The sequence below is a fragment of the Coregonus lavaretus genome (genome assembly GCF_964263955.1).
Source record: "Coregonus lavaretus genome assembly, chromosome: 9".
Classification (NCBI taxonomy): Eukaryota; Metazoa; Chordata; class Actinopteri; order Salmoniformes; family Salmonidae; genus Coregonus; species Coregonus lavaretus.
The window spans coordinates 11686296-11713426 of NC_139996.1; the positions used below are offsets into that span (position 1 = coordinate 11686296).

The window sequence follows — 27131 nt, forward strand, 5'->3', positions numbered from 1 at the left end:
TAAGGTTTTTGTGCGTATGGAACATTTCTGGGATCCTTTATGTTTCAGCTCATGAAAGATGGTACCAACACATGTTGCTTTTATATTTTTGTTCAGTATATGTTAGCAACATGGTCCTGTTCCATGACATATCCAATACTTCAACAAGTCTGGCAGAATTCTGTGTCTAATTTACACTACAGGTCTTTACCATTTTATGGCCATTGGTTGTGACTGTGACCAACTTTAGGGCAGTGGTGGCTGGTAGGAGGAGCTATATGAGGACGGGCTCATTGTAATGGCTGGAATGGAATAAATGGAACAGTGTCAAACATGTGGTCTCCATATGTTTGATGTGTTTGATACCTTTCCATTTTTATCACAATCCAGCCATTACAATGAGCCCGACCTCCTATAGCGCCTTCGTTTACGGTAAACCAGAGCTTTATATTCCCAAGGCTCTCTCTGGGGTACAGGCTATAGGCCAGGGTTCTTCAATTCCGGTCCTGGAGGGCCGAAACACCTCTGTTTTTCATCCTCTCCTTCTAATCAGGGGCTAATTCAGACCTGGGACACCAGGTGAGTGCAATTAACTACCAGGTAGAAATGAAAAACAGAAGTGTTTCGGCCCTCCAGGACCGGAATTGAAGAACCCTGCTATAGGCAATACACCTGCCTCTCCTTCTAATCAAGAAAATGAAGAACAAAACGGGCACTTTTTAGATGGTCCCTTATTTGGGAATTCCGTCTGCGTGGTAACACCCGAGCCTACTGCGCCTGCGCTACCACGGAAATGCGGAAGATGACTTGTCACTGTTGTTGTGGAAGCTGTCAGGCACGTGAGCTGTGCTACGTCGTCGTAAGTGATAACAGGCGATATGTCGGCTGATACTCCTCCCAAGGTACTGAAAATGCACAACTTATGGAATATCTTTGCGTCAGCTTTTTCGTATTTATATTTATCTATCACTAAATGTGAATATAACTGTGGATGAAGTAGAGTCCGTTGATACAGACGCTTGATCTGCACCACTGTGTTGGTGGTTTCCATCAGATGTTTTTCTTGCTAACTAGCTAGCTAGTTGGCGTTAGCTAGTTTACCACCCACAGTGCCACGAAAGCATATTAATATATCTCGGTAGTTTAATTTTATGACCCCGTCTGTGTTGTACTATCAGTTTCTAGTTGCAAGTTGTAAAAAACAACCATAAATCGGCCGAGTGACTGCTCAGTTAATATCTTACTAACATTGACCTAACTCATTGCTGGTCAATGGCACTAACTAACTAGTTAGCTTGCTAGCTAACGTTAGCTAACCTGGTTGGCTAGTTGCTTCAGTTATGGATTCCCTAGCTAGCCATCTAGCTACCCTCCCACTAAAATGACTGGTTTTTGACATTGCCCTCAGAAGTACATCTAATACCTCACTGTTCTTTAATAGACAGCTACCTCACTGTCACGTGAGAGCCTAACAAACCAATCAACGCAAATGTCAATAATGATGTTTCAGTGAACATCCGTCTCGTGTCACAACAGTCTCGTTGTTGTTGGCCAGTGCACTTGGATGTAACGTTGCTATACTGCTAGAGTGGTGGAAAAAGTACCTAATTGTCATACTTGAGTAAAAGTAAAGATACCTTAATAGAAAATGACTCAAGTAATACTGAGTCACTCAGTAAACTACTACTTGAGTAAAAGTCTAAAAGTATTTGGTTTTAAATATACTTAAGCATCAAAAGTAAAAGTGTAAATCATTTCAAATTCCTTATATTAAGCAAACCAGGCACCAGCATTTTTTTTTAATTTAATTTACAGGTAGCCAGGGTCACACTCAACACTCAACATTATTTACAAATATAAACTGTGTGGTTCGAGCCCTGAATGCTGATTGGCTGAAAGCCGTGGTATATCTGACCGTATACCACCAGTATGACAAAACATGTATTTTTACTGCTCTAATTACTTTGGTAACCAGTTTATTATAGCAATAAGGCACCTCGGGTGTGTGTGGTATATGGCCAATATACCATGGCTAAGGGCTGTATCCAGGCACTCCGCGTTGCGTCGTGCTAAGAACAGCCCTTAGCCATGGTATATTGGCCATATACCACACCTCCTCAGGCCTTATTGCTTAAACAAAGCATGTGTGTTTAGTGAGTCCGCCAGATCAGAGGCAGTAGGGATGACCAGGGATGTTCTCTTGATAAATGCGTGAATTGAACCATTTTCCTGTCCTTCTAAGCAACGAGTACTTTTGGGTGTCAGGGAAAATGTATGGAGTAAAAAGTACATTATTTTCTTTAGGATGTAGTGAAGTAAAAGTTGTCAAATTTCAACAGTAAAGTAAAGTACAGATACCCCCAAAAACTACTTAAGAAGTACTTTACACCACTGCCAACTATTGGTGGCTAATATTTTTAGTAATAGTGAATATTTTTACTAACAGAATGTCAATGGTAGGCTTTTAAGGCTATATAAAAACACTTAACTAGCTAAGTTGTGTTGGAATAATGTCACCTATTCATATTCCTGCTGTATTGTCTTTTTCTTCAGGTGTTATTTGAAAATGAAGGTGTTTTCATTCACTCAAACACTGAAGACAGTGAAGAGCAAGATCTGCTTGTTTCTGGGTTCCTACGGATTATTGATAAGGTATCAGTTGTTGATTGTGTTTATACATTTAATTGCTGGTTGCATGAATGCTTATTGTGTTTTTAATGATTACCAGGATGGTGAAATCATCGTGGAATACAAACCCTTGGAGGACACTGTTGATCCATCCAACATGCTCTGTGCTGGCAAGGTTTGACATTTCTTTTTTAATGTTTTACTCACTAAAATGCTACTCAGTTGTTCAGCAGCAGTGTACGTTGACCACCATGTAAATTGGATGGAAAACCGGTAATGCATTTCAGATCACAAGTATTAAGGGTATTATCTTAAAGACCTTTAAAGAAGATTTGTGTGTATTTGTCAAAATTGTCAACAATGGCTGATAGGGTTAGGCTTCACAAACAGCCGCCTTTGAAGAACCATTCCATGAACGTTCTTTACGATTCAGCAAATTCCAGAATTCCAACAGTTAACAACACCTTTCACACATCTGTTTTAAGATTCTAGAATTTGAATGATAATGAAAGGTAAAGACTTGAATCATGTTATTTACGAGGTGAATCCATTCCATTCCCCCAGGATTCCAGCTCAGTGATGGAGTGGGCCCAGTGTCCCGGGGAGGAGAGGTCACCTCCTCAGCAGGCTGTGGTGGAGCAGAGCTACGAGACCGAGTGGGACATGATCAACGCAGTCTCCTTTCCCAAGAGGAAACCCTGCTCCAACGGAGAGGGTGGGTGGACAATTGGGTGCATTTGTTGTAGGCGGGCTGAGATTTCACTTAAATACCAATGGAATGCCTCCTACATGTAACATGAGCTTTGTTGCTGAGGCTGGGTTCAGACGTGTTCACTCGACACACAAGTTCAATTACAGCAGAAGTTGACTAAGTTGTGTGAAGTGGGATTGATATGTTATTAAATAGTTATAATAATTTTGGGGGTGTTTATATTTGTCCTCTTACACACTATAAGGATATCATGGAAATGCATTTCTTGTATAGCCCTTCTCCTCCTGATATATATGAAAGAATGAGAATCTCTTGCCAAGGTTTGGGCTTTCCTTTCTCAATCTCCACTATGGTTTATTAAGGACTGAACGTAGTTTGAATTGCATGTTGACTCAACAGATGAGGTCAGAATGAAACTGTGGATTAATTCCTTTGCTTTCTTCCAGGTGTATTGAAACACACGCATGAGAAAAGCAAGTGGTCCTTCACCTTCAGTGTGTGGGACCTGAGGTCTATCACAGTGAAGGAGGAGGGCTGGTCCCGCCTGGTGTTCAGACTGAAGGAGCCCCCCACCTCACTACCGTCCCTCCACTTCCACCAGGGGGGTAGTGAAGACTTCCTGCACTGCCTGAGGAGATACACCGTTATCACAGAGTGAGTCTTTCAGCCTGGTCTGGTCTGTATGGTCCAACTGGTTCTGAAATGGAAATAGTGGTTTGACGATTGATCAATCAGTCAAATTGATTCATCAGCCGTTGTCACAGTGTTCTATAGTAGACAACAGAGAGCCAGCAGGAGCAGACGTGGTCAGGAAAAAGTCGCTAGCAAGAAGAGACCTAGAGAGGAACAAGGATCAGACGTTGATATATTCTGATTCCATCTGATACCATGGTTATTGCAGGAGTACAGTTTTGTTTCTAAGTGGAATCATGAATGCTAAATGACCTCTGACAATGTTATGTAGGCCAGGGAATGTGACTGTAGTGGACACTGTGTGGTAAATCACCAGCAGAGGGAGCTTCTGAGCCCATTTGAATCACAGGTTGATTTTGTTCTTTATTACTACGGTATGTTCTTCCAAAGGACAGTGAATGGTGCACATGAGTGACAGTGTGGACAATTACTCAAAATAAAGACACTGTATGAGTGTGTATGTTTACAATCAGTCTAAGAAAACAGTAGTTACACAGTAGCATTACAATCTTATTTGTGGGGGATAAATGCCAAAATTACCTCTTGTAGCAATGCCCACCATTAGACCAGGGGTTAATTGGTAGGTAGAATTCCTTAAGCTACCGGTCTTCTTCCTCTATTTGGCTCAGACAATAATGTTTTTTTATTTTATATGCTGAAACACTGCTGGACTTCTCATGGTGTTTTTTTATCTATATGCTAATGCTAGTGATTTGCATAAGGTGTATGGCAAACACTTAGTTTCCCTCTCCCGGTCCCATCTTCTGTCTGACTTACTGACTGATGTTGGGGTTAGCGGGCAGTTTCTCCTCATGAAAGAGTCTGGTTTTCTGTTTGAGGCAAATATCACAACAGATAATTCCCCCTATATAGAGGCACTGTGCTCCTCTATCGCAGTTAGAGCAGATAGCTGTTATTAAAGTTCTTATCATGGCTGTTCATAATGAAATTGTTTGGATTAAGTGCCAGCCGGCCATTTTCAGCCAGGCGTCTGGTTAGAACAGAAACAGGCGATGAATGACATCACGCCCTGTACCATGCCTTGTCTCACATTGTATGTCTTATTTTGGGGTGATTAACCCTTTATTCATTGGCGTGAATTTGAATAATATTGAGGCTCCCATGGGCTTTGCATGACAAAGAAATCACTCATCAATCACTCAAATTTTTTAGGTATAGGGTATATATTGTGTTGTTCTGTCCCTCCCCTCATATACAACGCCTTTATCTGAAACGGAGCTCACTTGATAGGGATGGATCTCTAGTTATAGGCTGATGAGAATGAATAAATTATCTATTTCCTCATATGTTTTTAGGGCCCCAGATGATGAAACCTGCCTGCTGGTCAGCACTCCCAACAGAGCTCTCTCTCAGTCCTTCGAGAACCTTCTGGACGACAACAACTACGGCCTTGTTACTGTAAGGGGCTGCTATGTGTCGTGCATATACCTGTTATACGAATGGCACTTACCTGTATGGAAAATAAATTACTGTAGCAAAACGTTTTGCACCGAATGTTGTTTTTGTTGTTATTAGATAATTTCAGGTAGTACATCTCTGTTTCGGTGAGTTATTGCATAATTCTTTTGACCCTGTTTCCCCAACAGAAGCTGAAGAAGGATCCCTACGTGACGACCCTGGGCGGCTTCTCCAAGGTCACCAACTACATCTTCGATGCGTTCCGCGGCCCCGAGCTGGAGCAGCAGCAGCGGCCCCCGGAGGAGGTAGCTGACCTGGACATCCTGGGACTGGGAGAGGTCATCCCTGGCCTGGAGTTCAACCAGCAAGAGGAGCCTGGCTTCGAGGTTATCACCAGGGTGAGTAGTAAAGTAAAACTATGGGAGCATTCAACAGTTTGGGCTATCTAAGCCTACAGTATCTTTATTTCATGACTTGTCTTGTACCTGCACGTTGCTGTATGTGCGTACACTACATCTGAAGTGATTAGTGAGAAGAGGCCTCCCTGGTCTGACTACGGCTTTAGCTTCCGAGGCAAGCCAGCAGCTAGATGCAGGGTGTAATGATAACGGCTGCTGGCACAATAGGTGTCTGTTGTCTTCAGCTTGGGTTTGTCTTTTAACGTGGTTACAGTGCAGAAGATTGCATGGTCTTATTGGTTGGCGTTCTGTTCTGTCTGTCTCAGATGGACCTGGGAGCCAGGCCAGAGGTAACAAGGAGGGAGGCACTGTCTGCAGAGGACTGGGCTAAGCATCAGGACCAGGAAGGAAGGGTGAAAAATGTCCCTCACCTCAAGAAAATCATATTCAAAGGCGTACGTTGAGTTTTTAGGGGATTTGTAAAATGACCTGAATGATGAAGCACCTTCTCTAGTATATCTCCGGCCAAACTCTCTGGGACAGTTTCCCAGACACAGATTAAGCCTAGTATGGGACTAAAAGGCACTTTAAATTGAGAATCTCTATTGAACATGCTGTTTAGTCCAGGGCTTAATGTGTGTCCGCAAAGCTGGCCTTCCGTATACATTGGTGTGTGGTAACTAACTGTCAATGACCATTCTGGGTATGTCTGTAAAGTCATTCCTGTCAATGTTGTGTTGATCCTGCAGGGCTTGTGCCATGCGGTGAGGAAAGAGGCCTGGAAGTTTCTGCTGGGGTATTACTCCTGGGACAGCACCTACGACGAGAGGAAAGGCCAACAGAGGAGGAAAACGTATGTGTGCTTTACCAAGACCGACACTATATATGAAACAGACATGTTTTTATTATAAGACAGGAATAGCCAAGTGCAGATTATGAGCCGTTTCATTACCATCAAAGTGGCTGTTCTTACAATGAAGGTCATAAGGTCTTTGTTGACATTATCCTTTGTTAACCAGCAGAGCCATATGCGAGTGTGAAATATCAGCAAATTAAAATGTAATTCTGAAGATATTCTCTTCCCTCTTTTTCTTCTTCTCCCTGGTGAAAAAGGGATGAGTACTTCAGGATGAAGCTCCAGTGGAAGTCGGTGAGTGAGGAGCAGGAAAGGAGGAACTCCAGGTTGAGAGACTACAGGAGCCTGATAGGTAAAATATTGATACTCCATCTACCCTGCTGGCTTAGGAAAGTTGTTGTTGATGATTCATTTATTGGCATTTTGTCTGTTTCATCACTTATTGCATTGTTTTTACTGTTAAGTGTGTTGTGATTTTAAATGCAGATACATTTTGTTCAGGGATGCATCTGTAATGACTGCATTAGCATAAATTTTTTAAAAATTTTAAATTAGCATGGTGTACCTTTCCTGAACTAGGCGTAGTACGGTTGTTTATTTATTGTCTGTGAATGTGTTGTCTTCTCAGAGAAGGATGTGAACAGAACAGACAGAACCAACAGGTTCTATGAAGGCATAGACAACCCAGGCTTGGTGTTACTTCATGACATCTTGATGACTTACTGCATGTATGATTTCGATCTGGGTAAGTTATAGCATTATTGCCAAGACGTGCAGCAGAGATCATAATTTATATGTGAATGAAAAGGTAATCTGATTGGCATAGATGCAATCGATGACCCTTATTGATAATTAAGAAATTATTGTAATTCACCCGTGGTAACAGCAATCATGAGCTGATAACAACTGCATATCAGTGCGATTTGTTACGTTCACCTTAATTAACGTTGTGGGAATGTTTCCTTGTACTTGTCTCCAGGGTATGTTCAGGGAATGAGTGACCTCCTCTCCCCGATCCTCTATGTGATGGAGAACGAGGTGGACGCCTTCTGGTGTTTTGTCTCCTTCATGGATCAAATGGTAAGTAATCAGATTAGCTTTGTTTTGTCTGCTGCTATTAGTTTGGTTTAGTTTCGTCAATGTGAACTTTGATATGCCTGAGTGTGACCGTTTCATCACTCAACAATAACGTGTGTGTGTGTGTGTGCGCGCAGCACCAGAACTTTGAGGAGCAGATGCAAGGCATGAAGACTCAGCTGATCCAGCTCAGCACTCTGTTGAGGCTGCTTGACCTGGCCTTCTGGAACTACCTCGGTACGTAACACACCTCAAACATTCACCTTTATATGACCAACTTACAAAAGTATTATATACGTCTTTTATATCTTTATATTTTACATGAAGCCATAAAGATTGAGGCAAATCCTGAAAAGAAAACTAAACAAATATGCAGATTATCAACCAATACAGCAGTCTTTTATAGTTTTAATTGAGTTAAAAACAACAACATATATATTTTTTAAGAAAGTAGTGACTGACTACCATCCTTGGTTCCGTCTGATTTCTCCTCTGTGTTTTATTTGGTTCCTCCAGAGTCACAGGATTCAGGTTACCTGTATTTCTGTTTCCGGTGGTTACTGATCCGCTTCAAGAGGGAGCTCAGTTATCCAGATGTCCTTCGTCTGTGGGAGGTGAGTGCTGTTCATCCATCGACCTCTGACCGATCAGCGTAAGTGTCTCCCTTGTCATTTAGGGGGAAGTCAATCTGTCAGTCTCTTATGAGATTTGTTTCATTATTACTTTTCTTTTTGACTTCATGGTTTATCTTTATGCATTCTGATGGATCTTGTTAATAAAGACTTCCTGGTTCTGTTCAGGTCATGTGGACTGGCTTGCCCTGCCAAAACTTCCATCTGGTGGTGTGCTGTGCCATTCTAGACTCAGAGAAACGGAAAATCATGGAGGAAAACTACGGCTTCAATGAGATCCTCAAGGTAACAGCTGTTTTGCAGATTGACTGGTTTGACAGTTGACAATAAGAAATCTGACACATTTTCAAGGTGGGTTGTTTGGAGTGTTTTCCAAGTTATTTAGTTTTAAATGTCATTGTTTTGTATGTTATCACAGCACATCAATGAACTATCAATGAAATTGGACATTGAAGAAATCCTTCACAAATCAGAGGCTATTTGTATGCAGATCAGAAGTTGTAAGGTACAGTATGTTCAAGGATTGCTATTTATTTATACTTTCAATTAAAAGCCAATAAGATAAAAACTATGCAGATTCATAATTACATATTGGTTGTATATAATCTATATTTTCTTTACTTTCAGGATTTGCCTCATTCAATAAGTGAGATCCTGGGATTCAACACAGAAAGCGAATTTCCCAGATTAGAAGGGAGGGAGTTTGGGACTCCTCTTGATTCCCCTCAGTCCCCCATACCCACACAGAGACAGGAGGTCTTCTCGAATGGTCACAACAGACATTACAGAGAACCCCCTACTCACAACGGCTGCAAAGTTGCCTTCATATCATAGTGAACAATGTCATTCACACAAACAGACTTTGCAATGTCCACATACCAGAAAGAGTATTTTGGATTCAGTTATTGGATAAGTTGGTAACTGAAGCCAGCTTATCAAGTACCTATAAGAAGAAATCTGAAGAGAAAATAATGTAAAAATGATTTTAAATGATTCAAATTGTATTATTTTTGTAATTTCTTGTACCATATTGTCTTTCATTGAAATGGTAAGTCATTCCTTCTCCTTGCTAAGGAGTTTTTGTAAAGACAGGCAAGGTGAGTTTGCATTGTAAAGTAATAATGTGCTGTTTTTTATTTCAGCTATAACCTTTTCCTGAGTCATGCACACAAGTATTCAAATCTAGTCCTGGGAATTCAATGTTGATTGATTCAAATTTGAAAAGTTAAGGAAAGGCCTACAGAGTTAAGATTTGTCCGAATATTAATTTGGTAGTAAATGACAAAAGGGCTGTACAATATGTGTTGTCTTGACGCTCTGTTATAAAAATATGAAGAACAAAATAACAACTCAACCAATATGTCCTTGTTACTCAGCTTTCCCAGTGAATTAAAATAAAAGTATAGCCTTTGATTGTGTACTCAAACTCCAGTACTAATGCATTTATTTAGGTCCATAAGATTGTATCTTTTCCTAGTGAGGAAAGATTTAATTTTAACTCATTTCATATGTATCTGGTAGTGTATTGATAAACCCTTTCTGAGTAGAAGTGCTGGTCTAGGATCTGGTCCCACCGCTGAGACACTTTAAGAATACACACACAATAATACTATTTGAGCAAGGTTGGGTCCGGTCCACCCACATCACTCGTATGTAACATTTTCCTGTAAGACATCCTTTGACCATATTTGGCAGAAACTAAACCTGATTTTGGGCTCCAAAATATCAATGATATTACAATTGTGTTGACTGTTTATACCATAATTTCTTAATAGTATATGTTGCTTGTTTTCCAACATATTGAATTGTGGACTGTGTATCTGGCCCAGGAAGAAAACAGTAGTGAGTTCTTCAGAACTCATTGAGTTGTGGCCTATTACTTAAGGCAATAAAACCAATCCTTTAAGATTTATTTGAACTTATCCTGTTGAATATGTGACTGATCCTAGCCAAATGACTAAGAAGACTATGTATTTCTACTGTTTTCGTTATGGTCTAAATTTAAACAAGTTGAGATAGACTATTTTTAGTGATTTGGCTACACATTTGTCATTTCATCGTTTGATAATGCACATGAACTTGGATTAAGAATAAATCTCTATCTTCCCTTTTGGAGTTACTTGAAAATGAATAGTTCAGTTAGATGAATGTACGGTAGTGTTTGCACTGATAACAGATCAGTTTTCTATACCCTATTTACAAGAACTGTTTCCTGTCACTTCCAGGCATTGTCCTAATTCACATGGGGATATAGCTGTTGTGTTCTTGGTGTGTTGCAAGAAAACCTGTTGGATAATTTTTTGCACTTTTCCATAATAACAGCAACCTGCATTAGCCGTTGTCTCCAATATTTACATGGTATAAGCCCCTTTTTATTCAAATGACTTCATCCAGTCATTCAGGAAGTTGTGCAGAAATGTCACACTGTGAGTCAGAGACATTTTTCAGTCATTTCACTGCTGCTCGAAGTATCAATCTATACCCACGTCTTCACCCTGAATCCCCCATAATTCCACTTAAAATGCAGGCCATGCACAGCTTCCAAGTGGCATTTCGCCCCTTTCAAGTCTGTGATGGATGTCAGGACGTGACGTTCTTCAGCCTTGGTGACAGTTCACAGCGATGCCTGGGTCTTTGATGGAAGACATTTAGAGATGTCTCAGACATAGAGTTAGAATGAGGGTCTCAGACTGATAGGGAGGTGGAGGTAGCCTGCCTATCACAACGATTTGCTCATAACAGGCGGTCACAATTAGAACAAAGCAGCAGCGCCTCGGCTCCCATCTCCCAACGCTCTTTCATTTCCTGTCCCACAGGAAATTGCCTCAGTCAGCCGATAGCGTATTGCCCACAGCTATGATTTATTTATCTGTCTTCTCCCTGGGTTTTCATTAAAGGAGAGGCTCAGGCTGCTTTGTGTTGACTGACAGGTGCTTGCTCACCTACCTGTAAACAGTGGGGTTGATAGTAACTGAACGGGCAGAAAGAGTCGGAGTATTCAGAATGCACAGCACAATTTGTTGGGTAGCCAAACACACCCAGTCTCATCAGTTTCGGTGTGATGATATATAATATTAGTTAATCCAGTTGTCACCATGTATGAATAGATACCATGTAAATTGTATATGCAGATGAGAATTGTATCCATTACATTCACTGTCCATGATTGTTTCCATGATTGTCCTTTCCAGTGGTATGATGGAAGACCACACCTTCTTGGATGGAGACAACGGATGTTAAACAGTATCTGAAGTACTCTATTCCCTTTTTCCTTTGATCAAATGCCAATCATGGTTTTGTAGATCAGGTTTAAAGTACAGTAGGCCAATACCAGAGGAGGCTGGTAGGAGGAGCTATAGGAGGACGGCCTCATTGTAATGGCTGCAATGGAAAACATAAAACAGTATCAAACATATGGAAGCCACATGTTTGACTCTGTTCCATGTATTCTATCCCTGCCATAACAATGAGCCTGTCCTCCTATAGCGCCTCCCACCAGCCTCCTCTGGCCAATACAATTATGATATCTAATCTGATATGTCACTTAAATAGAGGATTCCTATGTATGGTTTGGCTCCTCTCTCTGGTGTGAATGAGTGTATTTTGAGAGTCCCTCAATTCTGTTACCATGTTTGACTGGTGGATTTGCATTCAGAAAGGTGGATTAACACAATGAACCCCACAGGCTGCATTTATACTGGCAGCCCAATTCTAATATTTTTTTCCTCACTAATTTTTATTTTGCCTAATCACATCAGACATTTTTCAGAGCTGATCTGATTGGTCAGATTAATGGGTTCACTATAAAATGTATTCCTAATGTATTCCCATGGAGTTTCCTGCCTTTCCAAATCAAGGGAAGAGATGGCTCTTCACACACACACACACCCCTGCCTGGTCTACAGCAGAGGGAGGGGATGCCTTACCCCCTCTACCTCCATCACACTATATAAAGGCGCTTCAGTGGTGCTGGCTGGCAGAAGACGAGCCTAGTGTAGCTCAGTGGAGGAGGCAGTAGTAGTAGATATTGTAGAGAGTAAGTAATAGTAGTTATATTAGACACCAAACAGGAGCTCTGGATCCAGAACATCCTCTCCAGTGTATTGGAAGGTAATGCGTGACTCTCCATTATAAAGTTTAGTAGAAATCAAATATGAAAAACATACTGTGACGTTTGGATCTACAAAGAGACCGTCATCAACCTTCTTCGACTTGAACTTGACCAGAACATTCTCTCCATGCAGGCAGCCCATGGTGATGGCGTCGTCCCAGATGAGGAAGCGGGGCGGCGGCCCGGAGAAGAGGGGTGGCCCAGAGCCGGTGCCAAGAATGCAGCCTGCCATGATGATGTTCTCCAGTAAGTACTGGTCCCGGCGGGGACTCTCTCTGGACTCGGCCATGTTCGACCAGCATAAACAGCACCATACCGGGGGACAGATGGTGAGTGAAGGGCTGCATGGAATGAGATCTAGTGTCCTCTGCAATGGATAGGTTGGTTGGTTGACTGATTGGTTGATTAATTCATTCAAACTGTCTGCGTACATGGATGGGTTGAAGAATGGGTTGATTGATTGATTGATTGGTTGAGCTTTGAGGCTCTCCTGATAACTGCATAAACTGGATGTTCCATTTAGTGCACACCGTTGTATTTCTTTCGACTGGACTGTAAATTGCTATGTACTTTCTTTTCTGAGTGAAGCACACTTATTCCGTTTTCTAGGCTACCATATCTTAGTGTCCATCACTCAAAACCAGGGGGAGGAAATCCTCTTACTCATTACATGTTCTTATGGCTAGCTAGCTCATCTCTCTGGTTATGTCAAAGATAAAGAGGCGAATTAGTAGAACTGATGGTTTGAGGCATTGGGTGAGACTATTGATTGAAATACTAAGGTTAGTTTTTTTGTGGCCTACATTTGGGAAAGAGGGAAAATAGTTTGGTAATCAACATTCTTTCTTTGTGTATCAGTCACTTATCAGTATCATATTTGTATGTGCTGTGTTGACTCGTTTATTGTGTATTAATAATTGTGTTAACAGTTGGACATGTGTTGGTGTAGCGGAGGTGGTTCAGTAGCTAATGCCTAACTCAGGTTCAAACCTGATCAGTCACATTGGGTTACATCTGGTAATCTGTATTGACATGTCTGTGTCGCTTTCTGTTCCCCGCCCGACAGTCGCGCCGGCCCTCCTTCTGTCCGATAGATGAGAACCCGACCGACAAAGAGATCAGGGAGAGCAGGGAGTCAGGGAAGACGGCTGTTGTTTTCTCTCTGAAGAACGAGGTGGGCTGCCTGGTCAAAGCCCTACGCCTTTTTCAGGTGAGTATCTACTGTCCTGCTCCACCCCAACGGCATTCTCTCCTCTCCTCATTGTCTATTCTCTGCTCTTCCAGGAGAAGCATGTGAACCTGGCTCACATTGAGTCGCGGATGTCCAAGCGCATCGCTACAGAGGTGGAGATCTACGCTGACTGCAGCTGCAGCAAGAAGGAGTTTAACGAGCTGCTGGAGCACCTCAAAGACCACGTCAACATCATCTCCTTCAACACACCCCAAAACCAGTGGTCTACAGAAGCAGGTATGGCCCAGGAGTTTTGTTGTAGGCTTTCAGTTTGATAGTTTTTCAGGACATAAGCCACAGCTTATTTTGTTCTCAGTTCAACATTCACATATGTATGGGCATATGTGGAATACTGAGTGACTTACAGTAAGAACATGAAGACATTTGGCTTTTGTTCATGGTGAATGTACTCATCTTATCCATATCATCTTATGTTCTGTTTGTTGTCTCATCTTTAGGAGTATAAATGTATCTGAATGGACGTCTGTGAGTACTGAGTGACTTTTAACCAGACAAAATGTGCTTTTGTTGAACATTTTGACATTTTTTCTTTGTAGAATTTAGTGCTAGTGAAACTATTTTGACATTTTATTGAATAAGAGTTCATCAATGACTACTTGCTATATGTGACATTCTCAGTGTGGGTAGTGCTTCAGTTGTGTGTTTGTAATGCTTTATCCTGTGTATATATGATGTGTTTGCAATGCTTCATCCTGTGTATATATGATGTGTTTGCATCCTTAGATGGGGAGGGAGTTCCTTGGTTCCCTCAGAAGATCGCAGAGCTCGACCAGTGTTCTCACAGAGTGCTGATGTACGGATCAGAGCTTGATGCAGATCACCCAGTAAGTTAGTGTTTGCTGCTTGGCCAGGTCATCATTGCAAAATGAGAATTGTCTCTCAACTGACTGACCAAACATATTAAATAAAGCTTGGATACATAGTGTTTGAATATATACTGACTATACAAAACATTAAGAACACCTGCTCTTTCCATGACGTAGACTGACCAGGCAAATCCAGGTAAAAGCCTTGATCCCATATTGATGTCACGTGTTAAATCCACTTCAATCAGTGTAGTTGAAGGGGAGGAGACAGGTTAAAGAAGGATTTTGAAGCCTTGAGAAATCAAGACATGGATTGTGTGTGTGCCATTCAGAGGGTGAATGGGCAAGACAAAAGATTTAAGTGCCTTTGAACGGGGTATGATAGTAGGTGTGTGTCAAGAACTGCAACACTGCTGAGTTTTTCACGCTCAACAGATTCCCATGTGTATCAAGAATGGTCCACCACCCAAAGGACATCCAGCCAACTTGACACAACTGTGGGAAGCAGTGGCGTTAACATGGGCCAAGATCCCTGTGGAACGCTTTTGACACCTTGTAGAGTCCATGCCCCGACAAATTGAGGCTGTTCTGAGGGGGACGGTGCAACTCAATATAAGGAAGGTGTTCCTAATGTTTGGTATACTCAGTGTACAACTAATGATTATAATTATATGGTTATATATAAATAACTTTTATATTTGGGCTGCAATACTCTCAAGGAAATCCCAGGAACTACAGTATATCACCACTGTTGGCTGGTTGACATGACAGAGAACTCTGTGTGATCCTGTTCCTTATCTAACCTCCGGTCCCCTGCTCTAACCCCAGGGCTTCAAAGATAACGTATACCGCCAGAGGAGGAAGTACTTCGTGGAAATGGCCATGAATTACAAATAGTATGAGTAGTCTCTTCTCTTCCTGTTGCTTTACTGTGGTAACACTCTGGAAACCTGTTATTTTCTTACACTAATACTGTTATACTGTAATTGCAATGTTATTACTATGTTAGTACACTATTTAGTTGGTATTACAATGTAAATACAGATAAGTAACAAATAACAGCTCAGTGTGCATATGATGTAATAAAATAGTGTAATATAAGTGTGGTTATATCCTTATCTGCGTCCATCCCCATCCCCCAGTGGCCAGCCTATCCCCCACACTGAGTACACCCCAGAGGAGGTGAGGACCTGGGGCGTGGTGTACAGGGAGCTCACCAAGCTCTACCCCTCACACGCCTGCAGAGAGTACCTGAAGAACCTCCCCCTGCTCACGAAGCATTGTGGGTATCGGGAGGACAACATCCCCCAACTCGAGGACGTGTCCCTGTTCTTGAAAGGTATAGGCTGATGAATAACTGTAGCAACCCTGATGACCGTAACAGGACATTGTTGTCACCATTATCAGTGTACCATAGAAGCATAACACATTCACTCATAAGAGCAAGACTGAATCAGCCTCAGATAGCTTGGTAACACGTTCATCCTCACTGACACTGTCAGTCTCACCTGTGTAACCTCAAGCTGACCCTAAAAACACATCTGTCATTGAAACTTCGGTCCAAAGAACTGAAAGAAGACATTTCCTTCCTTCAAAGTTCCCTAAAGACATTAGCCATAATTATCATATATTGACCCTGTTGTGTTTGTGTGACTGTTTCAGAGAGGTCTGGGTTCACAGTGAGGCCTGTGGCAGGATACCTGTCTCCTCGGGACTTCCTGGCCGGTCTGGCTTACCGGGTGTTTAACTGCACTCAATATGTCCGCCACAGCACCGACCCCCTCTACACACCTGAACCGTGAGTGTATCATCACCAGAGCTATAACATGTCTAGAGTTTCACAGGACTTGGCATCGCACTACTTGTTCAAACTGAAGTGCACAAAAACAAAGTAAAATAAACAATTGTGTGATTATTTGAGAGCGAGAGGAGACTGAGAGAGAGCGATAGAGCGAGAATGGATAACGAGAGAGATGGATAAAGATAACGAGAGAGAGAGATGGATAAAGATAACGAGAGAGAGAGAGAATGGATAACGAAAATGTTTAGTCTGTAGCATATCATTTGTTTCGATAGATAACGTTTGCATTTCACTAGGCCATATATAATGGTATCAGAATAATATCTGATATCTGGATACAGGGACACGTGTCATGAGCTGCTGGGTCATGTTCCGCTCCTGGCCGACCCCAAGTTCGCCCAGTTCTCCCAGGAGATAGGCCTGGCATCTCTAGGGGCATCTGACGAGGACGTACAGAAACTAGCCACAGTGAGTACAACACCCTGATTATGCACCTAATGCAGGGTGATTTATTTTTTAAATATTTGTTTTAAGGTGTGATTTTGATATTGTTACTGATATTTTTTTCATAAAGGTTGACTGACTGTTTTGTTCTATGCTGTTGACAGTGTTATTTCTTCACCATTGAGTTTGGCCTGTGCAAACAAGACGGCCAGCTGAGGGCCTATGGTGCAGGCTTGCTGTCATCTATTGGAGAGCTGAAGGTAAAGCGCGCGTGCACACATACACATACACACATACACATACACATACACACACACACACACACACACACACACACACACACACACAGAGAGAGAGACACAGACACCTCAGTGACAGGCTGATTATTTCCTCGCAGCATGCCCTGTCTGACAAAGCCTCAGTGAAGATGTTTGACCCTGGGACCACCTGCTACCAGGAGTGCCTCATTACAACTTTCCAGGAGGTCTACTTCGTCTCTGACAGCTTTGAAGAGGCCAAAGAGAAGATGAGGTAACACTAAGGGCAACCCAATGGCTTACTGGATAACAGGGGCAGTACCACTCCTCTCATAATTATTTGTTTGAAACCCATTCTGCAGCGGTATATGTGTTCTGGAGGCAGCGACTTAGACCGCTAGGCCAGACCACCCTTAGGACATGAAGGTTGTGTGTTTGATTCCCACATGGGCCACATATGAGTATAAGGAATCAGGAATAAAGTTATTAAAATTGCTCCTAAAAACTGCATGCTCTGGTTTAGTAGGCTAAATGCTGCCAAGACAGGAGTCCACTGGTTTAGTAGGCTACATGCTGCCAAGACAGGAGTCCACTGGTTTAGTAGGTTACATGCTGCCAAGACAGGAGTCCACTGGTTTAGTAGGCTACATGCTGCCAAGACAGGAGTCAACTGGTTTAGTAGGCTACATGCTGACAAGACAGGAGTCAACTGGTTTAGTAGGCTACATGCTGCCAAGACAGGAGTCCACTGGTTTAGTAGGCTACATGCTGCCAAGACAGGAGTCCACTGGTTTAGTAGGCTACATGCTGCCAAGATAGGAGTCAACTGGTTTAGTAGGCTACATGCTGCCAAGACAGGAGTCCACTGGTTTAGTAGGCTACATGCTGCCAAGACAGGAGTCCACTGGTTTAGTAGGCTACATGCTGCCAAGACAGGAGTCCACTGGTTTAGTAGGCTACATGCTGACAAGACAGGAGTCAACTGGTTTAGTAGGCTACATGCTGCCAAGACAGGAGTCCACTGGTTTAGTAGGCTACATGCTGCCAAGACAGGAGTCAACTGGTTTAGTAGGCTACATGCTGCCAAGACAGGAGTCCACTGGTTTAGTAGGCTACATGCTGCCAAGACAGGAGTCCATTGGTTTAGTAGGCTACATGCTGACAAGACAGGAGTCAACTGGTTTAGTAGGCTACATGCTGCCAAGACAGGAGTCCACTGGTTTAGTAGGCTACATGCTGCCAAGACAGGAGTCCACTGGTTTAGTAGGTTACATGCTGCCAAGACAGGAGTCCACTGGAGTAACTCTTCTTTGCAGTCAGGTATATTCCTTCTACCAACAGGGAGTTTGCTAAGACGATCAAGAGGCCATTCTCAGTGTACTACAACCCCTACACCCAGAGCATAGACCTGCTGAAGGACACGAGGAGCATCGAGAACGTGGTGCAGGACCTTCGCAGTGACCTCACCACCGTGTGTGACGCCCTGGGCAAGATGAACACATACCTGGGAATATAGCAGTTGCGTATCTTGGTCATGTACTTATCTTGAATATATGTTGCTTATCTTGTTGAATATAACATCTTTGTGGAAATGAAACAGACTTGACCTGTACAGCTCACAGATATCTCTTAAAATAAAAATAAATAAAATAGTAAATGTTATGCTTAAAACATAAATTAAATGGTTGAAGTGAAATGAAAAAGAAATCAGATTTATTTTCCACTTAGAGCTTATTGTATAGAGCAGGGGTATTCAACTCTTACCCTACGAGGTCCGGAGCCTGCTGGTTTTCTGTTATACCTGATAATGAATTGCACCTACCTGGTGTCCCAGGTCTAAATCAGTCCCTGATTAGAGGGAAACAATGAAAAAATGCAGTGGAACTGGCTTCCAGGTCCAGAGTTGAGTTTGAGGGGGATAGATATAATACATTAAATACTATGATATGGATATGTTATGCTTGAAATATATAGTATTTGAAATTGTTGGGGGGAATTCAGATATATTTTTGACTTATTCTGTACAGTGCATCACATGTGAAGAATAAAACAGGATATTCATTAGCCTAGCATTGTTATGCAGTCAAAATGTGTCGCAAATATGTAAATTGTAACTTGGCTGCCATTTGCTTTGAAATAAAGAAATGTCACCTAAATGTAATTCAAATACAGTACAAACCTTAGGAAAAGAGAATAATTGTTCAAATATTTGGCCTTTAATGCATGTTGTTGTCAGTAATGTGTACATGTTATGCTTTGACTGGAATTGTTTATTCTCTCTCTCTGAGGTAACTGATTTGATGTTCCGATTGTGAATCTGTGTGCTTTTGCTTTCATGTATTGTTCTACTATACTGTAGTCACTGCACATTGCAAAGGTATAGTCTTCATTCACACCTTTACAAAGAGGAAGACCAATTATATTCTAAATAAATGACTATAGAATGACAAAATAAATATTTAATTCCTTAATGGGAATCAATTAATTTGTTCTTTATCACAGTAACACCACTGGAATATTTTTATTTTACCTTTATTTAACAAGGCAAGTCAGTTAAGAACAAATTCTTATTTACAATGACTGCCTACACCGACCAAACCCGGACGACGCTGGGCCAATTGTGCGCCGCCCTATGGGACTCCCAATCACGGCCGGTTGTGATACAGCCTGGAATTGAACCAGGGGGTCTGTAGTGATGCCTCAAGCACTGAGATGTAGTGCCTTAGACCACTGCGCCAACATATCCCACAAAAAACGGCAGAGGATCTTACACAATTTCCTAAACTAACTATCTAATGATGATTATTGTTGTTACTTTCATCACATACTGGCTGCAGAAATGTATTAACCATTTGAATAATATTTCACATACAACCATTAAGGCAACTGCACAGTTTATTCATAAATCACAGGTTCAATGTCATTTTAGCGGTTGAGATTTAAACCCAAACATCAAGAAAGCTATACATTCACTATAGGCCCTAATATTCAGACTTGAGATAAGATGATTTAACATGGACTTAAGTCATTTAAAAAAACTTAAGTCCATGTTTTATGGACTTAAGTCCCATGCTAAATCTGTTTATTTCAAGTCTAAAATCGGGCCTAATGTTCAGTATCTAACACAGTACATAACTTTTGGAATGTATTAGAAGGATCTCTTTAACATGAACAAAATGTAGTCTGTTTCACTAAGAAACATAGTCTTATTAATGTAAGCACAGTAAGTGAATCCACAGCTTTTAGGAGCAAATTAAACATTTAATTGAATATTCAGCAAAATCTTCATAAAAATGTAAATTGATTTCCATGGATGGTTGAAGCAGGTGAAATGCCTGGCAGGTCTAATCACTGTCAAACACATTATTCTGGAAGGAAGACAAGACAATTACAGAATGTAGAAAACAACACATTTTTTCCCGCTCATTTTTCTCTCTTTACTCTCATTTAGGAATATCAGCCATTTTAAGCTGCTATTCCCCTTACCCTCTCCTGACAGACGACCCTGCCCTGGTTCTGCAGTACTCACCCAGCCCCCATGCCTCTTCACCCAGGCCGTGTGGTGCTCCTGGATGTAGCGTGTCCCAAAGCCCATGGCCCGGCTCATGGGGTGGAGGTCCAGAGCAGACAGCCTGCTAGTCACCTCGCAGGCCAGGGCAATCTGCTCCCTCTGGACTCTCTCCTCCTTCTCAGGGGCAGGGTAGCCTACCCGGGCTACAGGATCATCACCCCCTACCCCTGTCACCATCTGGAGCAGGGTGGAGGTCACCTTCTCAAACAGACTGTAAGTGAAGGAAGTCTGGAGGTGCCTCTGCAAGATGGGGTTTCTATTGATCTGATATGGTGGAGGGTGGATGAAAGGAGGGGGAGGGAGGATGAAAGGAGGGGGAGGGAGGGTGAAAGGAGGGGGAGGGAGGGTGGAGGGAGGGTGAAAGGAGGTGGAGGGAGGGTGAAAGGAGGGGGAGGGAGGGTGGAGGGAGGGTGAAAGGAGGTGGAGGGAGGGTGAAAGGAGGGGGAGGGAGGGTGAAAGGAGAGGGAGGGAGGGTGAAAGGAGGGGGAGGGAGGGTGAAAGGAGGGGAGGGAGGGTGGCAGAGGGTGAGGTCAGCAAGGGTTTGGGTAGAGGGAGTTGAGAGGAAGGGAGACATTTGATGACATAATTGTGAAAGAACAGAGCCTTATACAGTATATATGCATTCGTAACATATAGAGTACTGTATTCTGTTATTTAGAGTCAATGGATGTTTGACTATGGAACAAAGTCATCTTGTGGTGATAAATGGGTAGTCCAACTGCATTTGAAACCCTTCCCCTCTCTCTCCATGAAAAAAAAACACACACAAGTAAGTTCATGCACGCACACACACACCTCCTCATTCAGCTTGTCTCCAGACGCCTTCAGCAACTCCACTAGTCTTCGGATGACATCTGCAGGGAGACAAAACCAATCAGTTCAACTTCATGCAAATCGTCGGGTTACCCTACTATATCATGTAAAGTACCTTGAAAGCTACAACTGTAAGAAAAAGCACTTAAAGGTGCTACACAGTTTCTTCCCCATGTGCAAGCTAGGTGAATTGCAACAGCACTAGGCTGCATTCAAAACAAATCCCATTGGCCGCTTGACCTGATTTCCACTAGATCACACAGACACACAGCTTTCCCATTTTGACAACAGATGCCGCTCCGGAAGGAGAAATCAATAGGTGAATATCATAGCCAATCACAACACTGGCAGGTAAGTAATACTGTGATACACTATCATTCCACTATTACTGCAGATATATTATGGCCATTTTCTGAAATTACAATGCAAAAATTGTAGCACTAACAGATGGAATCCATTTTATTATCATCAACTTTACTGTTGTGTGAAAGAGACCCACCATTTTGATCCTCTGTCCCGTCTGCCTCTATGTCGTCTGTTGTGATCTGCACAGAGTCTGCGATCTGAGTCAACCTGTCTGCTACTCCATTCAAGGTATTGTCCTCTCCTCCTGCACCTCCGGCAAGTGATTTACACACACATGCACAAACATACACACCACCCACACACACACAAATACAGTGTGTTCAGTTGCAGGGGTTACATACAGTGAGGGAAAAAAGTATTTGATCCCCTGCTGATTTTGTACGTTTGCCCACTGACAAAGAAATGATCAGTCTATAATTTTAATGGTAGGTTTATTTGAACAGTGAGAGATAGAATAACAACAACAAAAATCCAGAAAAACGCACGTCAAAAATGTTATAAATTGATTTGCATTTTAATGAAGGAAATAAGTATTTGACCCCCTCTCAATCAGAAAGATTTCTGGCTCCCAGGTATCTTTTATACAGGTAACGAGCTGAGATTAGGAGCACACTCTTAAAGGGAGTGCTCCTAATCTCAGCTTGTTACCTGTATAAAAGACACCTGTCCACAGAAGCAATCAATCAATCAGATTCCAAACTCTCCACCATGGCCAAGACCAAAGAGCTCTCCAAGGATGTCAGGGACAAGATTGTAGACCTACACAAGGCTGGAATGGGCTACAAGACCATCGCCAAGCAGCTTGGTGAGAAGGTGACAACAGTTGGTGCGATTATTCGCAAATGGAAGAAACACAAAAGAACTGTCAGTCTCCCTCGGCCTGGGGCTCCATGCAAGATCTCACCTCGTGGAGTTGCAATGATCATGAGAACGGTGAGGAATCAGCCCAGAACTACACGGGAGGATCTTGTCAATGATCTCAAGGCAGCTGGGACCATAGTCACCAAGAAAACAATTGGTAACACACTACGTCGTGAAGGACTGAAATCCTGCACCGCCCGAAAGGTCCCCCTGCTCAAGAAAGCACATATACAGGGCTGTCTGATGTTTGCCAATGAACATCTGAATGATTCAGAGGATAACTGATTGAAAGTGTTGTGGTCAGATGAGAACAAAATCGAGCTCTTTGGCATCAACTCAACTCGCTGTGTTTGGAGGAGGAGGAATGCTGCCTATGACCCCAAGAACACCATCCCCACCGTTAAACATGGAGGTGGAAACATTATGCTTTGGGGGTGTTCTTCTGCTAAGGGGACAGGACAACTTCACCGCATCAAAGGGACGATGGACGGGGCCATGTACCGTCAAATCTTGGGTGAGAACCTCCTTCCCTTAGCCAGGGCATTGAAAATGGGTCGTGGATGGGTATTCCAGCATGACAATGACCCAAAACACACGGCCAAGGCAACAAAGGAGTGGCTCAAGAAGAAGCCCATTAAGGTCCTGGAGTGGCCTAGCCAGTCTCCAGACCTTAATCCCATAGAAAATCTGTGGAGGAAGCTGAAGGTTCGAGTTGCCAAACGTCAGCCTCGAAACCTTAATGACTTGGAGAAGATCTGCAAAGAGGAGTGGAACAAAATCCCTCCTGAGATATGTGCAAACCTGGTGGCCAACTACAAGAAACGTCTGACCTCTGTGATTGCCAACAAGGGTTTTGCCACCAAGTACTAAGTCATGTTTTGCAGAGGGGTCAAATACTTATTTCCCTCAATAAAATGCAAATCAATTTATAAACATTTTGACATGCGTTTTTGTGGATTTTTTTGTTGTTATTCTGTCTCTCACTGTTCAAATAAACCTACCATTAAAATTATAGACTGATCATGTCTTTGTCAGTGGGCAAACGTACAAAATCAGCAGGGGATCAAATACTTTTTTCCCTCACTGTAAATGTGTCTGTTCAAAGTAGCACAATATTCTGTGATCAATCCTTATATTTGACACATAATATTACATGGTTCCGCGCCAGAGGAGGCTGGTGAGAAGAGCTATTGGAGGACGGGCTAATTGTAATGGTTGGAATGGAATCAATGGAATGGTATCAAACATATGGAAACCACATGTTTGACTCCGTTCCATCAATTCCATTCCAGTCATTACAATGAGCTTGTCCTCCTATAGCTCCTCCGACCAGCCTCCACTGTTCCGCACAGAATGTTCCAGAGCACAGAAACATACCTGTAACTGTATAGATACTAGGTGTGGATACATCCCCTGTCTTTGTTGCTCCCTTTTTCACCACCACTGTTTTCAACTTCCTCTTCACTCCCCCTGGGCCTTGTTTGAACGGAGAAGGACTTTGAAATCTGCAGTATATGGGACCGGTGTCATAAAATTTTGCATTATGTCTGGACGGAGGAGTACCTTGTTTTTGAATGACGCCATGACGTTGAGGCATTGGGCCTGACCGCTGCCTCTTCCTCTTGTCACAGTAGGCCATGAGCAGCCGATACTCTTCGCTACATTGGTCCACTCCGCACGTATCGACCGCGGCCCTTGCTGTTGCATGGTTCTCCATCTCACTGCCACGCAACAAGACAGCCTGGAACACAGGGATGTTTTCCAAAGACTAAAGGATCAGGATTAAATTAATAAAATAAAAAATGTAATGTAATGTTGACTTATGTTGGTCGCTAACCATTTTAAAACAATAATCTCTAGTATAAAACTGGTGCCGTCTCCCTCTTCAATCATCTTTCTGAGGGACCCACAGACAGTGCAGGGGTTTGTTCCAGCACAGCAGGCTATTAACATCTGATTCAACTAATAAAGTGGAATCAGGTGTGACATATTACTGGGCTGGAACAAAATGTTGCACAGCATGTGGGTCCCCAGGACTGAAGAACGCCAAACACTTACTTGCACTTACAGCCCTGCAGGCTGTGGTGGACAGTAGCGGTGCGTGCAAGCCAGTAAAAAATACATATTACAACCTATGTTGTGATAATTGCGTTGTTTGCTCTATAACCCATTCGTTCATACGCCACCGTGATATACAATAAGGCCGTGACGACAAAAAATTATGGAAACAGAGAGACTAAATATAAATTATTTTATTGGTCAAATATTTGGGGAAGACTGGCTTCCCTTGGCATCCATGAACACATGCCACTGGTGGTGGACAACATTTATTTAATGTTAATTATTTTTTTTGGGCCTTAGGAAGTCTTCGCTTTCTCATATTGGTTCACCATACTACCAACTTCAGGGAGTTAAGAAAGGTTTCTGTATTGTTTCACATCAAGTTAGTTTCACTTTCATAGTGAAAGTAAAATAGCGCATAGACTTTACATGTGATTGCTTATGCAAACATATACTTATTGTAGCCATACAGTGTGCCACGTAGACTAAATAATTTGCTGCTCGGTTACAGAAAGCAAACGTGGGTTACCTACTTGAGTAAATAAGGTTACGTTCACTGTAATAATGGAGTTTGTCGTAGTAAATATTAAAATGTTATAGCTTGGTCTGACTAAAATCTTGTGCATGACCCATTTTAATGTTAGGAGCTTGTTTTCAATCAATGCTGTTCCTATGCAAGAACAATGGACAGAGCCAATATCTTCTCAAGGACAACAACCACGCCACAGGCCACAATCTGGTTGCTCCCCACGAGTCTTTCCTTTGAGAACATACACACATTCACACACACATCTCCATGCATACGCACACTCATCCTCATGCCTCACGAGTTACGCACACACACAAACTGCACTTCTTTCTACTGGTCGGGTGCCAAGGGCAGAGGACTCTGCCGTGCACCAAAGGGGCTTCTACTCTGGACAGAGCAGACCCGCCTCCTACGCCTCGGGAACCAATCAAGGGACTAGAAGAAGGACCCCTTCCTTTGTGTTACATTGTATAAAGTAATGCTGTAAACTCTGTTTTTTATTCCTTCTCAACTGTCTCCATAAGAGGCAATTGACTGGGTCCATGCATGTAGCTTGAGCAGTACCAGCTATCTCTGTGTTTAATAAACTGCCTTTTGCTTAAGCATATTCCTCTCTGTCTAGCGTCGTTGGTTTGTACTTCCTCTCCTTATGGTTTCACCAACAAGTTATAATTTTCTCGTGACAAAAGTTCCTCGTTTTCAAAGTTCGATGTGGCTGCAGGACAGCCAACACAAATAACATCGACAGCAAACCAAAATCATGCAAATGGTAGGCTAAACCGTAAACACTTACCTATAAATTATTTAACCAAATATCTGATGATGCTTTCACCTTGAAAAAAGAACCATAACTAGATTTGAGATTCATAACGGGAGGAGTCTTTCCCTCGATAGTAAAATATACTACGTTACAATCTACTTCCTCCTACACTTTTTCTGGAGAAAACGGCTCTGTACTGCCACCCGCTGGATGTGATGAACTATAGTTAATGGGCGCGTTCCTCTAGTCTGGCTAACACCGAACTCTCAAAGTCCACCTGACTTCAGAGTCTGGAATGGATCTTTGATGTGGTTCTTCTTTTGTGTAATAATGGCGTTCACACAATTTAATGTGCATCCCGCCAACTACTGTGCAGGATGGAAACAGGAGTCTCCCCAAAAAACGGAACAAACTACCAAAAACGACCAAACGACCAAAGCAAATACAATAAAAAATATACTAAATGAAACAACTTTTCTGTTAAAAATAGTTGAGATCTGATCCCTACACAGGCTCAAGGGGAGCCTGGGAGGGCGGGCCATCTTCAGATGTAAAATCCTTAACTCCCTAAAACTGTTCTGCCTCAGGCAGCCACAATAATGTCCTGTTTCTTTGACTTCTTTGAGACTGAAGACTTACAGTTTATAACTGTGGCAAAGAACACCAAAAAAAATCACAATTTTAACACACAGTGTATCTTTTGACCGGCAACAAACAATTACTACAGACTATAGTGCATCCGCTACAATATTTTTCACTATTTATTTTTATTTAACCTTTATTTAACTAGGCAAGTCAGTTAAGAACAAATTCTTATTTACAATGACTGCCTACCAAAAGGCAAAAAAGGCCTCCTGCGGTGACGGGGGCTGGGATTAAAAATAAATAAATAAAATATAGGACAAAACACACATCATGACAAGAGAGACACCACAACACTACATGAAGAGAGACCTAAGACAACCACATAGCATGGCAGCAACACATGACAACACAGCATGGTAGCAACTCAACATGACAACAACATGGTAGCAACACAACATGGCAGCAGCACAACATGGTAGCAGCACAAAACATGGTACAAACATTATTGGGCACAGACAAC

At 42.3% G+C, this 27131-nt stretch overlaps 3 protein-coding genes across 5 annotated transcripts; 2 read left to right on the forward strand and 1 right to left on the reverse strand.

Annotated features, from left to right (window-relative positions):
• Nucleotides 1–791: 791 nt before the first annotated feature.
• On the forward strand, nucleotides 792–10306 carry LOC311135208 (TBC1 domain family member 15-like). Its single transcript, XM_084169140.1, has 17 exons — nucleotides 792–881; nucleotides 2533–2631; nucleotides 2708–2782; nucleotides 3172–3322; nucleotides 3766–3973; nucleotides 5329–5431; nucleotides 5620–5829; nucleotides 6156–6284; nucleotides 6579–6682; nucleotides 6943–7037; nucleotides 7314–7430; nucleotides 7665–7765; nucleotides 7900–7999; nucleotides 8279–8376; nucleotides 8563–8679; nucleotides 8813–8899; nucleotides 9022–10306. Exons 1-17 carry the CDS (start codon nucleotides 858–860, stop codon nucleotides 9226–9228), a joined length of 2025 nt encoding a protein of 674 aa, XP_084025266.1. The 5' UTR covers nucleotides 792–857; the 3' UTR covers nucleotides 9229–10306.
• A 2402-nt stretch (nucleotides 10307–12708) lies between these two features.
• Nucleotides 12709–18581, forward strand: tph2 (tryptophan hydroxylase 2 (tryptophan 5-monooxygenase); the record flags this gene model as incomplete). Of its 3 annotated transcripts, none has more annotated exons than XM_084168679.1 (11): nucleotides 12709–12834; nucleotides 13572–13715; nucleotides 13790–13994; nucleotides 14481–14581; nucleotides 15392–15459; nucleotides 15706–15902; nucleotides 16226–16361; nucleotides 16706–16832; nucleotides 16973–17068; nucleotides 17206–17339; nucleotides 18407–18581. In XM_084168679.1, the coding sequence occupies exons 1-11, from the start codon at nucleotides 12724–12726 to the stop codon at nucleotides 18579–18581; spliced, it is 1494 nt and encodes a 497-aa protein (XP_084024805.1). In that variant the 5' UTR covers nucleotides 12709–12723. The 3 variants fall into 3 exon arrangements, with proteins under 3 accessions (XP_084024805.1, XP_084024804.1, XP_084024806.1); XM_084168678.1 differs by having other exon boundaries at nucleotides 13790–13973; XM_084168680.1 differs by having other exon boundaries at nucleotides 12715–12825; nucleotides 13790–13973.
• Nucleotides 18582–19509: 928 nt separating this feature from the next.
• On the reverse strand, nucleotides 19510–26195 carry LOC311134956 (apoptosis facilitator Bcl-2-like protein 14). The gene is made up of 7 exons (XM_084168727.1): nucleotides 26060–26195; nucleotides 24240–24417; nucleotides 24054–24152; nucleotides 21949–22059; nucleotides 21432–21490; nucleotides 20595–20900; nucleotides 19510–20433 (listed from the first exon to the last, which is right to left on the reverse strand). The coding sequence occupies exons 2-7, from the start codon at nucleotides 24391–24393 to the stop codon at nucleotides 20410–20412; spliced, it is 753 nt and encodes a 250-aa protein (XP_084024853.1). The 5' UTR covers nucleotides 24394–24417; nucleotides 26060–26195; the 3' UTR covers nucleotides 19510–20409.
• Between the last annotated feature and the right edge of the window lie 936 nt (nucleotides 26196–27131).